The sequence below is a fragment of the Anabrus simplex genome, chromosome 1 (assembly GCF_040414725.1).
Source record: "Anabrus simplex isolate iqAnaSimp1 chromosome 1, ASM4041472v1, whole genome shotgun sequence".
Classification (NCBI taxonomy): domain Eukaryota; kingdom Metazoa; phylum Arthropoda; class Insecta; order Orthoptera; family Tettigoniidae; genus Anabrus; species Anabrus simplex.
The window spans coordinates 499,602,557-499,615,825 of NC_090265.1; the positions used below are offsets into that span (position 1 = coordinate 499,602,557).

Sequence of the window (13,269 nt, forward strand, 5' to 3'; positions counted from 1 at the left end):
TCTCTACACGAAGCCGGACCTTGTGAAAAATAATGCATACGATTTCAACCAATATTTGCACACCAGTGGTCTTAAAAAAACATATCCAGAAGCAACGAAATTGACTGACCTCATTCTCACCATCCCGGCAACTAGCGCTTCCGCTGAAAGAAGCTTCTAAAAGAAATTCACAAGTACAGGGCAGGCTCTCTGCACTTTCTTTGATTGCGATTCAGAAGAAATTTCTGAAAGACTTAATGAAGAGGCCTAATTTCTACGATGCTGTGATAGATATTTTTGATGTCACAACATGCCGTCGTATCGACCTGAAGTACAAATAGGAAATATTGAGGTAAGCCTTGAAGCTCCGTTAGAAATTAATTTTAAACTTTATGTTTATGAGTGCATGAGTAGCCTGCCATACGTTTTTCATGATGTGAACCAGGCGCGGTTCTGCCTTTAAGTCACATGGTCACGTGCCCCTCCACCGATCAAAACAATTATAAATCATTATGCACGATTACTGTCACGACCACCTTCAGTGAGTTCAAGAGGCTATGTTTCACCATGGCTGTTCTTGTTCTAGCAGCCCTGGACTAAACTAGGCAACATAGTAAAGGTCTAATCCCGGATGGGACCGACTCGTTCTTATACCTGAACATCATCCCCTCATTCTGCGAGCTGTGAGGGGAGAAGGGGGTTATGGCAAATTCCATTGACCCGGTCACAGTATTTCTACGACGTGACACTTCAGCGCTAATTCGCATTTTGAACTTACTTCTCCTACAGCCTAGTAGATAGCACCCAGCTACACTTTCTTGTCGGCATATGTATTATTAACGCGCGCAAAGGTAGTGTTTGTAGCTAACCTGTGTTTACCTTGTACGTCTGTTAGATTAATCGTATCCATCGGTGTCGATGTTCTTTGTAAGTCTGAAAAGTGTGTGAAGATTAGTGTGATGTATCTGAGTGTATTCCTCTGCGAGCATAAGTGTTTATAAAATGAATCAAGTGAGCTACTTACAAACAAAATCTCTTAATTACAAAAACAGATTATTAGCTAAAGAAATGGGCCGACCAAGACCAGAGCTTAGCATAAATCGTTCAAAGATAAAAACAGAACCTACAATCGCAGTTTCATATACAAGAAATAAGAAGATAGATGATAGATATATATTTAAATAATTAATTCCAACGAGCCAAAGGCTCATACAGAGGAATTGTACAATCGATAATATATTCAATGGCGGATTAATTTAAGATTAATTTAATTGATTTAATTGATTCCTAGTGTTCCTAGTATGTTGAATGTGCCCCACCCATTTCTATCATCACGAGCCACCACTGATGCGAACTATTTTCAATTAGTGCATGATCGAGACTGCTAGTTTCTATGATGTTGATGCTCTCTAGTGTTCATTATATTATGTACCATTTCATCATTTTCAAATGATGTTATCTTATACAAAAGTCTTTCACTTTTATGAAATGGCATCTGTACCGCTCATAAAAATGCTGCGGTGCGAGCGACAATGTAGCCTACCTACTCTCAGAAGGAGTGTGGTAACACTTTCCAAACCGTCATGCGTCGCCACTGCCTAGCATTGATTCCCGCCACTGAATGGATACCAGGCATGTACTGTAAACTATCGTCCACATAATGTGATGTACCGTAACATACCCTGGGTGTGCAACGTATGTATGACTGGCGAACATACGACGAGGAAGGGAGATAATGTTTTCTTTAACCCATATGTAACAGGTTGCGCTCAGTTTGGCGTCTTTGCGCACGATGGGAATGGGAAGGATTTGGAAAGGACGTCGGCCGTGGCCTATCTAAAGGTACCAATCCTACATTTGCCTGGTGTTGAACATGGGACACTACGAAAATCACTTTCAGGTCGGGCGAGGCAGGACTCGAGCCTGCGCTCTCCCGAATATACGCTACTACAGTCGCGCTTGAGCTCCGCGGAGATTAATGCGTGTAAAATAAATAAATAAATAATAGTGTTGCTGCCATCTCACCACTATCGGCTCTGAACATCCCACATAATAAGTCGAGCTGTTTGTTTCCTAATGTCTAACTTATCCTAACCCTCGCCCTTAGTACATTTCCAATGAAGTCTACCTCGAACATTTTTCATTTGCTTTTCTAGAGGAAGCTCTTCAGGTGTCCTGTGTTATGTTTATTTCTAAAGTCATACAGTAGCATGTGCTTTACACTCAAACCAGCGACAATTGTACCTTTCGTTATGTTCCCTTGATGCCAATGTATTTTTTCATCCCTTTTATAAAACATCAACCCTCCCTGTCCTGTCATGAGTTCGCCTGTCATAAACACTTTGCAAATCCATGACACGTGTACGATATGCTTACATACCTGGTGTCAATTCTGTGTCTGGAATCACACCCCGGAAACTGACTGCGTGCCAACATGTCCTTACCCGACGCACGCTGTCTGATGCGGCATGCAAAACTGCGCATGCTGTTCTTATATTTCAAAAAGTAACTGTCCGATTTTGAAAATATTTACATATTTGAACTTGTATGCTGTTGAAATTTTAGGACAGCTGTGTGAATTTGTGCCGTTCCATTTGAAAATATGGAGTTAGTATCAATATCTCGGTTATTAATCACCTAATGAGAATACGTAGCACATTATTTTACAAGCCCCTGATTATCATTTCCAAGTATGAAAATAGAATACCGATATCTTTAATGGTTTAGACGTCATTTCCGTGTAACATCTTAGGTGAATAATCCTGTATATACCCCTAGAGAGTGTTTATTAATTTACCAAAATGAACATGGTATTTTAATCTATGCCTGTTAAAATACGTAAAATTGAAGCTTCCTAGAAATACGTTAGAACCTATTTGAGAGTCCATTTTAGGTAGCTAAATAACATTTCAACGCCTAAAAATCCGAGGTCTAGTAATCACTGTTGCATGTTTCTGCGATGATTGGAAGTGTAGTGTGTTGTCCGAATATGAACAGAAAAGTGTTGGAACAAACACAAGCACTCAGTCCCCGAGCCAGAAGAATTAATCAGACGCAATTAAAATCCCCGATCCCACTGGGAATCGGATGCGGGGACTTCTGATCAGAAGGCCTCAACGCTGACTATTAAGCCAACGATTCGGACAAAACGAAATCATTATTGAGCTTCATTATTTATATCAGTAGGCCTATAAGCATTCAACATTCGTAGTAGTACAAAGCAGAAATAATTATTTAGTTTTATTTTTTTCTATCAATTTTAACATGCAACGTGTGTAATTTCAGTCTTGCCGCCTGATGTTTAAGGTCGGGCCGCCATGTCTCTCAGTTTAGTACGGGAGAATACGGAAGTGTCCATTATTGTCTATAATGTAGGTTGTTATAACCCTAATGAAACTTGGAAATTGACTCTGATGTTCCGTTGTTATTCATGTGATATCGATAATCGATGGTTATAATTTGATTGCTCTCGCGTAGATAGAATATCGATCTGTTCCTCCGATTTCGTTTGCTACAGACCTTTGTACAGACTTAGGAAAAAAAACAGGCTAGAGCATGGTAAACAATAATAAAGACTGTAGCTATCAGAGCACTTTCAGTGTGATGTACGCCGACAAGAAACATGCTTGATATTAGCAACATATCCCACGTCGTGACTGTCAAGCGTGTAGGTCCGTTTGTCTCTCAATAAATGGGACCATATAAACTTGATATAAACTACAGTATAAAGTACCTACGGTACCGTACCTGTTACGTCGAACCCGAAAATCTACCCGATAAACGGAATTCGTCTGATAGTCACACAGGTGATGACTTTTATTATTTTCCACAAACTTATTTACATCGTTATTTCTGGTACAAAACAAAACTGTTCTCAAAACCAAAGAGTACAAAATCTGGTGGGTGCATTCCATTTAGTCTCTGGATGTAACCTACCTCCCACCTTTTGGTTTTCTTTATTCCCCTGTTAACAGAAAACCAAAATAAACCAATAAAATAATCTGACAGTCATTTCACCTTCACAGTTTAACAAGACAAGAACTTATCAAAATTTAAGTCCTATATCGTGCAGGGAGTTTCACCAAACGTCCATTTTTCGTTTTAACTTCATCTTGTACAGCAGAAATAACACTTTCTTGCTCATTATCTCCATCATCTTCCACTTGTAAGGTATCCTGCGATGAAGTAACCTCCAGTGGGTACAAACGTTGAATGGGCCTGATGATGTCCCATCCAGCAGTCTGCACTCGAACCACTCTTGTGTTACCACCTTTACCAGGAAACATCTCAATCACTTTACCCAAAGGCCAATCGAGTCTTTTCCTTTGATCAGAGCCTACCAACACAATGTCACCAATCTTTAGCATCCTTCGACACTTTTCTTTAACTTGCGGATGTACTAAAAGGCTTAGGTAATCATCACGGAACCTTTTCCTCAATTCCTCCCGTAAACGCTGCAGGTACTTGGCCCATCTTCTGAGATCAGTCTTGTCAAGGCAATCCAGATCAGGGACTCCAAACGACCGGTTGTCCTGCAGGAACATTGCAGGAGCCAGTGACACTAAGTCGCTTGGATCCTCAGACAGGTACGTCAAAGGCCTAGAATTTACCACAGACTCCACATCGCATAGGACAGTCAAAGCCTCTTCGTAGGTGAGAGAGGCTCTTCCCAACGTCCTCTTCAACAACTTCTTGACCATGTGAATGATCCTCTCGCGCCATCCACCCCACCAAGCAGCCGTGGGTGGAATGAATTTCCACTGGATCCTCCTTGAAGATGTTTCCTCTTCTATCTTATGCCAGTCCAAAGAGTCAAAGGAATTTACAGCTCCTGTGAAGTTGGTCCCATTGCCACTGTATATAACTCTGGGTCGTCCCCGCCTTGCAATAAATCGCCTAAGTCCTTGAAGAAATGCTTCTGTGGAAAGGTTTAACACCAGATCAATATGTACAGCTCGATACACAGCACAAGTAAACAACAAAATCCAAGCTTTCACTCCACCCCTTAAAATCAGCGGCCCAGCAAGATCAACCCCACTGACCTCGAAGACTGACGAATCTTTCACTCCATCTTCTGACAATGGAGCAGGATCTACATCAACTTTCTTTGACTCAAATCGTCGACATTTGACACATTTTGTGATCACCCTTCGTACTGTCTTCCGACCTCTTAAGATCCAGTATTCTTCCCTTAATATTCTAAGTAACACCTCAACACCCGCATGAGAATATTGTGTGTGGTAGTCTCTGATTCGAATCTCCACAAGTTTGTGACTGGAAGGCAGATGAATGCGATATTAAAAATTTTCCTCATCTTCTCTTTGAACAATTTTAGTCTTCAGCCTCAGAAGACCATCTTGGTCCACAAAGGTGCAATGGGAGTTCAGTCGTCGTCTTTCAGTTCCTTCCAGAACCCCTGTCTGGACAAGACGCAGGAGCCTTCTCTCCGCCTGTGCTAGTTCTGAAGCAGAGAGATCACCCCCATTTTCACAACTGCTCAACTGTAGTTGATAATTAAAATGTAGATACTCTTTTGATTCAGTTCCTCCAAACAGAGCATGAATCATGTTTTCAGATCCCGATGGTTCCAGTCCGATGGTATCTACCAGTTTCTTTAATATGTATGATCGTTGTGATCCACTATCTACGAGTGCTCTTACTACCCGATCCCCTTTTCTTCCTGTGATCTTCACCAATAAGGTCTGCAGAAGAACATCCTGACTACAGTTTTGGTTACCCAAGGTAGCACTGGCACCTTCCTTTTCGCCTTGTGTTTCTTCCACATTTTCCTTGGAAATATTTGAAGGTAATGTTGGGCACATTAGAATAACATGTTTCTTTCCACAGAAGTGACACAGTACATTACCCTTACAGATCTTGGCAACATGACCAGGTTTCAAACACTGAAAACAATACCCTGCTTTCATCAAAATATTCTTTCTTTCCACTAGAGTCATCTTCTGCGCCCTGAAGCACTCTTTGCTCTCAGGAGATTTTCTGCAGAATACACATACATTTCCAAGATCTTTAATGTCTCCTGTGAACAGACTACTAGCAGTGGCCATGTTTTCCACTTCGTTTAACCTAGGTTTATGCTTTGTAGGCTTCTGATTTGCTCTATTAAATTCTCCTTGGGCAAGTGCTACCCTCTGTTCACCTTCCACTTCATTCTTGAGGAATAAAATCAGTTGCAAGAGTTTGTCACAGTATAAATCCTCGGTAGAGTCACTAACAGGGTGATGGACAGAATTTCTAAGCCATATTCGCAGCAAGTCTTCTGGTAGAGATGACTCAACTAACGGAAACAAAAATGCTGCGTACTTGTCAGCAGTCATGCCCAGAGATTCAAGGGATCGAAGGTGGGATTCTAAGCGATCATAGAGCTTTAGGAGAGTTAGTCTTCGTGTTGAAGAAACATTTTGAATCACAAGTCCAAGTAGTTCGCGAACATAAAATTGTACGAGTAATTCTTCTTTTCCAAATCTACTTTTAAGACACTGAACTGCACTATCATAATTTTTAGCTGTTGGAGGGATACTAGTTACCACCTCCCTAGCTCTACTTCCTTTAACAGTACATTGGATCAAATATTGAAATTTATCTTCTTTTTCTATGTCTAAGTCGTCATGAATTCGACGAAACTGACTCCAAAACCCTAACCAGTCCCTAACCTCTCCGAAAAATTTTCGAAGTTCGATTTTCGGCAGTTTGAGCTTTTTCTGTGAGAAACCTACGAAACCATAACTCGATATTTGATTTCCTTCATCTGTACGTTGTGTTAATACAACACACTCCATTCTCTGACGAGCTTCATCTTCTTTATCACGATATTCATTCACTTTGTCGTATTCATTTGTGTAGCCTATCGTTCTTCGTCACTGTCGTCGAGAAGCACTTCTAATATTTTCTCATCGGCATCCTTCAGTCCATTTTCTAGTCGTTCTAGTTTAGTAAAATGCAATCTTACCTTGTCGGGGTCTGTTTCCGCCATCACCGCATCGTATGTTTTCGTGAACATCGCACGTATTGGTTTTCGCGATTTAGTCAACTTATCTATTTCAAATTACTGCTTTGCTCACGTCCTGTCTCGGTCGCCACTAATGTTACGTCGAACCCGAAAATCTACCCGATAAACGGAATTCGTCTGATAGTCACACAGGTGATGACTTTTATTATTTTCCATAAAATTTAAACCTTTATTTACATCCTTATTTCTGGTACAAAACAAAACTGTTCTCAAAACCAAACAGTACAAAATCTGGTGGGTGCATTCCATTTAGTGTCTGGATGTAACAGTACCTATGTCAAGTCCTTGGCACATGATTCAAGAATACTGAAAAAAACGGATATAGTGGCATATTTCAGAAAATCAAAGTAGAATATGGAATCTTCTCTCAAGATAATGTAGGTATGGTGTGTTACAATATCATGTAGACGGTCTGCGTTACAAAATCGGATGTTATATCATTTGAATATCAATCATTTCTAAAGTAAAACTGAACCTAAGAGCGCACGAAAGTAGAAGGCTTAGTTATGTAGACGTACTGGTTTTATATAAAACTTATAATTGAATTATGGTGTAATAGGGATTCGTTCAGGTCTACTTGCCTCTGTTTGCAGAGTCCCCGCCTGCGCGGTCGCCGAAGTCACCGCAGGACTTGATCTCGTTGGCAGAGAAGGGCAAGGTAGGCAGCAGCAGCGCATCGTCCAGCTGTTCAACGACGAGTGGAGAGGAGGAACACCACAAAGAGAAGGTGCTACGGCACCGAGGACCAGACAACACCTCGTATCACAAACTAAGATGTAGCGTGGATACAATGGAAGAAACACCACCGCGAGTTGTGCAACTGACGGTGCAGCCCCAACCACAACTACCACCACCACAACAACAACAAATTCTCCCACCACCACCGCCACAGCAGCAGTATATGGAGAACGTCAACAACCAGGATGTAAGTACATGCAACAAATCTCAGTTCCAGATAAATTTCAAGTAAACATCTACAGGGTGTTCAAAAAAAAAAAAAAAGGGAGAGAGAAGGGGCAAAACTTCCGTACCCACTGTGCAAAAGTGAGGTTAGAGACTCGGGCGACGTCACGTAACACTCGGCAGGCTTGCCAACTTACGTATTTTTAGTGACAAGACCATTGGGCTGGATTGGTTAGGTCCGGAGATGGACAAGACTATTGGGCTGGATGGTTTAGGTCCGGCGAGTGACCAAAACATTGGTCTAGATTGGCTAAGTCTGGCTAGTGACTAGACCATTGGCCTGGGAGCAAGCAACGGGAGTCTGGGGCGTAAACCCCCGGGTTAGAGCTGCAAAGTGGCCCTTAAGCCTCTAGTATACCGCGTGACACCACCGTTGGTCTGGATAGGTTAGTGACAAAAGCATTGGTCTGCATAGATTAGAGTAGGTTAGTGATAAAAGCATTGGTCGGGATAGATTAGAGTGGATTAGCGACAAAACCATTGGTCTGGATATGTTAGATAAAAATTACAAGAAATGACAGTAGAATTGGTGGTTCTCTTACTTTGAGCAAAATATGGCAGCCATCTACTTGCACACTATGCAAGCTCTATTGGAGACTATACAAAACTATACGAATACAGCACAAACATTGGCTGCCAATAGGAACCCAGCACATGGTTGCATTCAGCTGATTTACACAGTCTTGGTATAATTCTTCTATAAAGTAAGAATACTTCTAGGAACGGGATGGTGGGTTTCCGGCAAGCATAAAGAAAAGATCTCTCCTTTCTGCTACTTAAGGTACATTATCATTGCACATCATTTTTATATGATTTTTATCATCCCTAAGTCTGCACACCGGATACATAAGTGGCACCAAAGAAAAGTATTAGTAACCAAAAATATTGTCTGGTCTTCTGACCGTCTTTACATATTTACTGCTGCAATTCATATAACTCTAGGATGCGGGTACAGGAGAATAGAGATGGAGGCTTGATGTAGGGTGTTGCTCCTTTGTGGTCACTTCATGAGAGTGCCCATAGGAGCGTTGTTAGCTCACTAGAGTGTCAATAGGGAGCATTGTTAGGTGCTACCAATGGCTGAAGTTCAGACTGGAAATATTGAAAATTGCTGGAGGCATTACAAACATGGAAGCACCGGGCGAGTTGGCCGTGCGCGTAGAGGCGCGCGGCTGTGAGCTTGCATCCGGGAGATAGTAGGTTCGAATCCCACTATCGGCAGCCCTGAAAATGGTTTTCCGTGGTTTCCCATTTTCACACCAGGCAAATGCTGGGGCTGTACCTTAATTAAGGCCACGGCCGCTTCCTTCCAACTCCTAGGCCTTTCCTATCCCATCGTCGCCATAAGACCTATCTGTGTCGGTGCGACGTAAAACCCCTAGCAAAAAAAAAAAAAAAAAAAAAAAAAAAAACATGGAAGCTACTCTATTCTGGTATTTGGCAGGAAAATGGGACTGTTCGTAGGCTATCTTGCTGAATTCCTCTTCAAAATGTGTGTATATCCATTTAATTTCTCAGCACTGCTTATGTGCATATGGAATAGGGGGCTCTGTTTCATGTCAGCCATTGGCCCCCCAGCACGTTTGGAAGTATAATGTACAGGGGTGTTTTAATTGGTTTACGCATGTCCTGGCTAGTAACAAAAACACATTGGTCTAGCACATCAGAGGTGTTTAACATAAAGCAAAGGGAGTGAGCCACAACATAGTATAGTGGAGGTTCTGTTGCATGTCAGCCATTGGCCCACACTGTTGGCGTCCATGACTGTTTTCTTAGAATCCATTAGCAGCACAAAGTTGGCTATTATATGTAACTGCGCTGAATTATGGAATTGGCATCATGTTCGTAAAATATATCTAATGATAGTGAGTATTCAGCAGTCATTTGTGGATAATAGCAGAATATTCTTCTGTATTTGGTTATAAAAGTAAGTTTCTTCTAGGGGGGAGGAGGGTATGGTGCGATTCTAGCATTGGCAATGAACACATCTCTCCTCTATAAGAATTTTGCGGTAACATTCATATATCTGATTTCGCCAAGTTAATATTTTACATGGCCGTGTCCCCCTCCTAGAGCATTACCATTTCCATTTCTTTTTTTAAAGGAAGGTAACCGAAAAATTGTCTGGTCTTCTGACCATCCTTAGACAACTACATATTTCACGTGACGTTCGTCGTCATCCTCGACATACTGCATCTTCTTTGGTGACTCTTCACCACATAACCTATGAGGCGGGAACGTTGTTGAAATATTCAGTCTTATTTCTCTCTCCTCACCATTGTTGAACAGTTTGATATCTTTGACACCACCTCATGTATATGGCAATCTTATTTGGCATATTTTGTGAGTATACCTTTATTGAATAAGGACTTGTCAACATTTTGCAAATATGTGCAGGTTCTCAGAAAACCAAGCAGATTGTAGGTAAACATTTATCTAGGTTAATTTCCCATTAAATCAGAAATCACCAAAAACTACACAGTTAAATGTTGCACCTATATGGGCCATGGCTCAGGTGCCCTTTACAACAAACAAACAAAAAACAAACAAACAAACAAACAAACAAACAAACAAATAAATAAATAAATAAATAAATAAATAAAATATTTCCCCAGAGAGAGAGCATGCAATTTTGAGATGATCCAGTGAATTTTGCAGCTACAAATGCAGAAGTAAAAAAACTGACTGTACCGGTACGTTTAATCTAAAAGTTACTCTCTCAAAGACTCTACTATTAATAGTTACAGAAATTAAATCTTAGCTGTAGAACATCATAATTGATGTGCAGGCAACCTAAATGGCATCAAATCAAAATCACTGCATACAGTAGTTCAGGCCATATGATTAATATTATCATCACCATTGAGTATCCTGTGGATCATTACACCCCACAAGTATGGCAAATTCAGGTGGTTGAAATAATTTTTTTTAACCCTTTACTCCACCTCTTTCCTCCCTCTAATTTATACCTTTCTCTTACTCCTAGCCCACCTCCACTCATTTTCTGGCTATTATATTCCTAAAGGTAAAATTAGGAAAGATATTGCTGGTTATTTGGCTATCTTGACTTAGAGCTTAATGGATCTATAGCTAGCCCAGCTGGCTGGAAAACTTGCATCAGTGGGTTTATTCTACAGAGTGAATCACCAAAAGCTTCTAAATATTCTTAGGCAGGGTACAAGCACTAAGTGGTGTTAAAAAAAAATGTATGAGTTGCCACACAAAGTTGTGGTTCATATACTTCCCATCTCAGGTACAACAGTACACTCCGCTGTTGTTAATCAATCAGTCACTACTGATCTGCATTTAGGGCAGTCACCCAGGTGGCAGATTCACTGTCTGTTGCTTTCCTAGCCTTTTCTTAAATGATTGCAAAAAAATTGGAAATTTATTGAACATCTCCCTTGGTAAGTTATTCCAATCCCTAACTCCCCTTCCTATAAAGAAATATTTGCTCCAGTTTGTCCTCTTGAATTCCAACTTAATCTTTATATTGTGATCTTTCCTTCTTTTAAAGACACCACTCAAACTTATTCATCTACTAATGTCATTCTACGCCATCTCTCCACTGACACTTCTCATCACTCGCATCACACTACCCTCCTCTCTCCAAACCTGCCTGGAACCAACAGAACAAAAGCAGGGTTCACTAACACTTGAAAGTGGGTGGGGGAGAATTGGCTGATAGATTTCAAAGAAAATTGTTCTTGCTAGTAGGTACAAGGTTACCTTCCCATGGTGTGGATTCCTGTTTACTCGTAAAAACAGTTTTTTAGTGAAAATGGTTATAACAGCCCAAACATGGTTTTTATAATGGAAAAAAACCAGTGTTAGTGTCCTTCAGCAAACTAACTTTTCAAGTCTTCTATTAGGAAAATAACTTGCAATCAAAATGTTGCGAAGGCCTCTTCTGCTTTTAAAAAATTTCTCAGGATCAATCTTTTGAAGGTAAATCATTTTGTAGAGTATTCAAGCCTGAAGTTATTTTTGCTATAACCATTTGTTTGCAACATTACAGCCTCCCATATTTTTGGTTTAGGAGGCTGTTTACTATAATTCTTATGGGTCTGATTTTATATATTTTTTTTTCTGAGATCAAGTTATTATGTATAGATAACACTGCTACATTAATGAATATTTAACTTTCATGGCCACATTGTAATCAAAATCAATTTTCATCCTATTAGGTCGTGTTACATACATGTAGTACGTGTTGAAGAGATGTTAAGTATAGAACAAAAATGGCCAACCGGACACCAGTGAAATCTGAACCCACAACCTCCCAATTTTGCGTCAGTTGCTCTACCTAATAGGCTGAAGTCGATTTTGATTACGTTGCGGTCGTGAAAGTTCAATATTCATTGACGTGGCCCACAACGGGTGACTTGCATGCATTCTTCAGTGTGATGGCAGTAGTGCCAGAACTAGATCCTTTACAATGGAACAAAGATGACCTAGGCCACCATAGCTCAATGCGTAGAGCAACCGACGCAAAATCAGGAAGTTGTAGGTTTGGATCCCTCTGATGTACAGTTGGCCATTTTTTGTTCTGTACTTAATATCTCTTCAACACGTACTACATGTACGTAACAGGACCTAATAGTTTGAAAATCAATTTCAATTGCTATGTTAATATTGTACATTTTTAAAATTAAATATATATGAACCTCCATCACCATACTTCACAAGCTGCCACTAATACTAACTCAAAATACACAGCTTTGAAACTGTATCAAGGAAGTTAAATGTTGCATTTATTGTTTAATCTTGTTTACCTCTGTGGACTATGAACTAAGGAAGACAACAGATTCTACATTAAAAATTATTTGATGAGGTTCATGAGAAATGAAGATAGGTAGGCCTATGTGTTAAAATTCCTAGATTTTTGTAGGTGTAGGAAAAGGAAAGATATCTGAGGTATTGATAATAAAAGTTAACTATCAGGGTATTTTCACTGAGAGAGTGATATTTTGTTCATATCAAGAGAAGGAACACAGAACAGGATGAAAAGTCAGGTTGTAAGTTTCGCGAGGAGGAAAACGCCTCTCACTTTTAATTACTGTGTTGATGGGGGGAAAATACGTCACATGGATCACTGTAAGTGCTTACGTTCTAATATAATGAAGGACCTTCATTGGGGTAATCACATTAACGAGATTGTGAATAAAGGTTGCAGATCTCTTCATACTGTTGGTTATGAGGGTATTTAAGGGTTGTAGTAAAGATGTAAAGGAGAGTGTGTTTAAGTCTTTTGTAAGACCCCAACTAGAGTATGGTTCTAGTGTATGGGACCTGCCCCA

At 40.3% G+C, this 13,269-nt stretch overlaps 1 protein-coding gene across 1 annotated transcript in view; it reads left to right on the plus strand.

Annotated features, from left to right (window-relative positions):
* Syt14 (Synaptotagmin 14) overlaps positions 1-13,269 on the plus strand; it is a 181,830-nt gene that overhangs the window by 104,756 nt on the left and 63,805 nt on the right. The window contains exon 5 of the mRNA XM_068227659.1: positions 7,600-7,931. Within this exon, the coding sequence (XP_068083760.1) occupies positions 7,600-7,931 (332 nt within the window). The remainder of the gene's footprint in view (positions 1-7,599; positions 7,932-13,269) is intronic.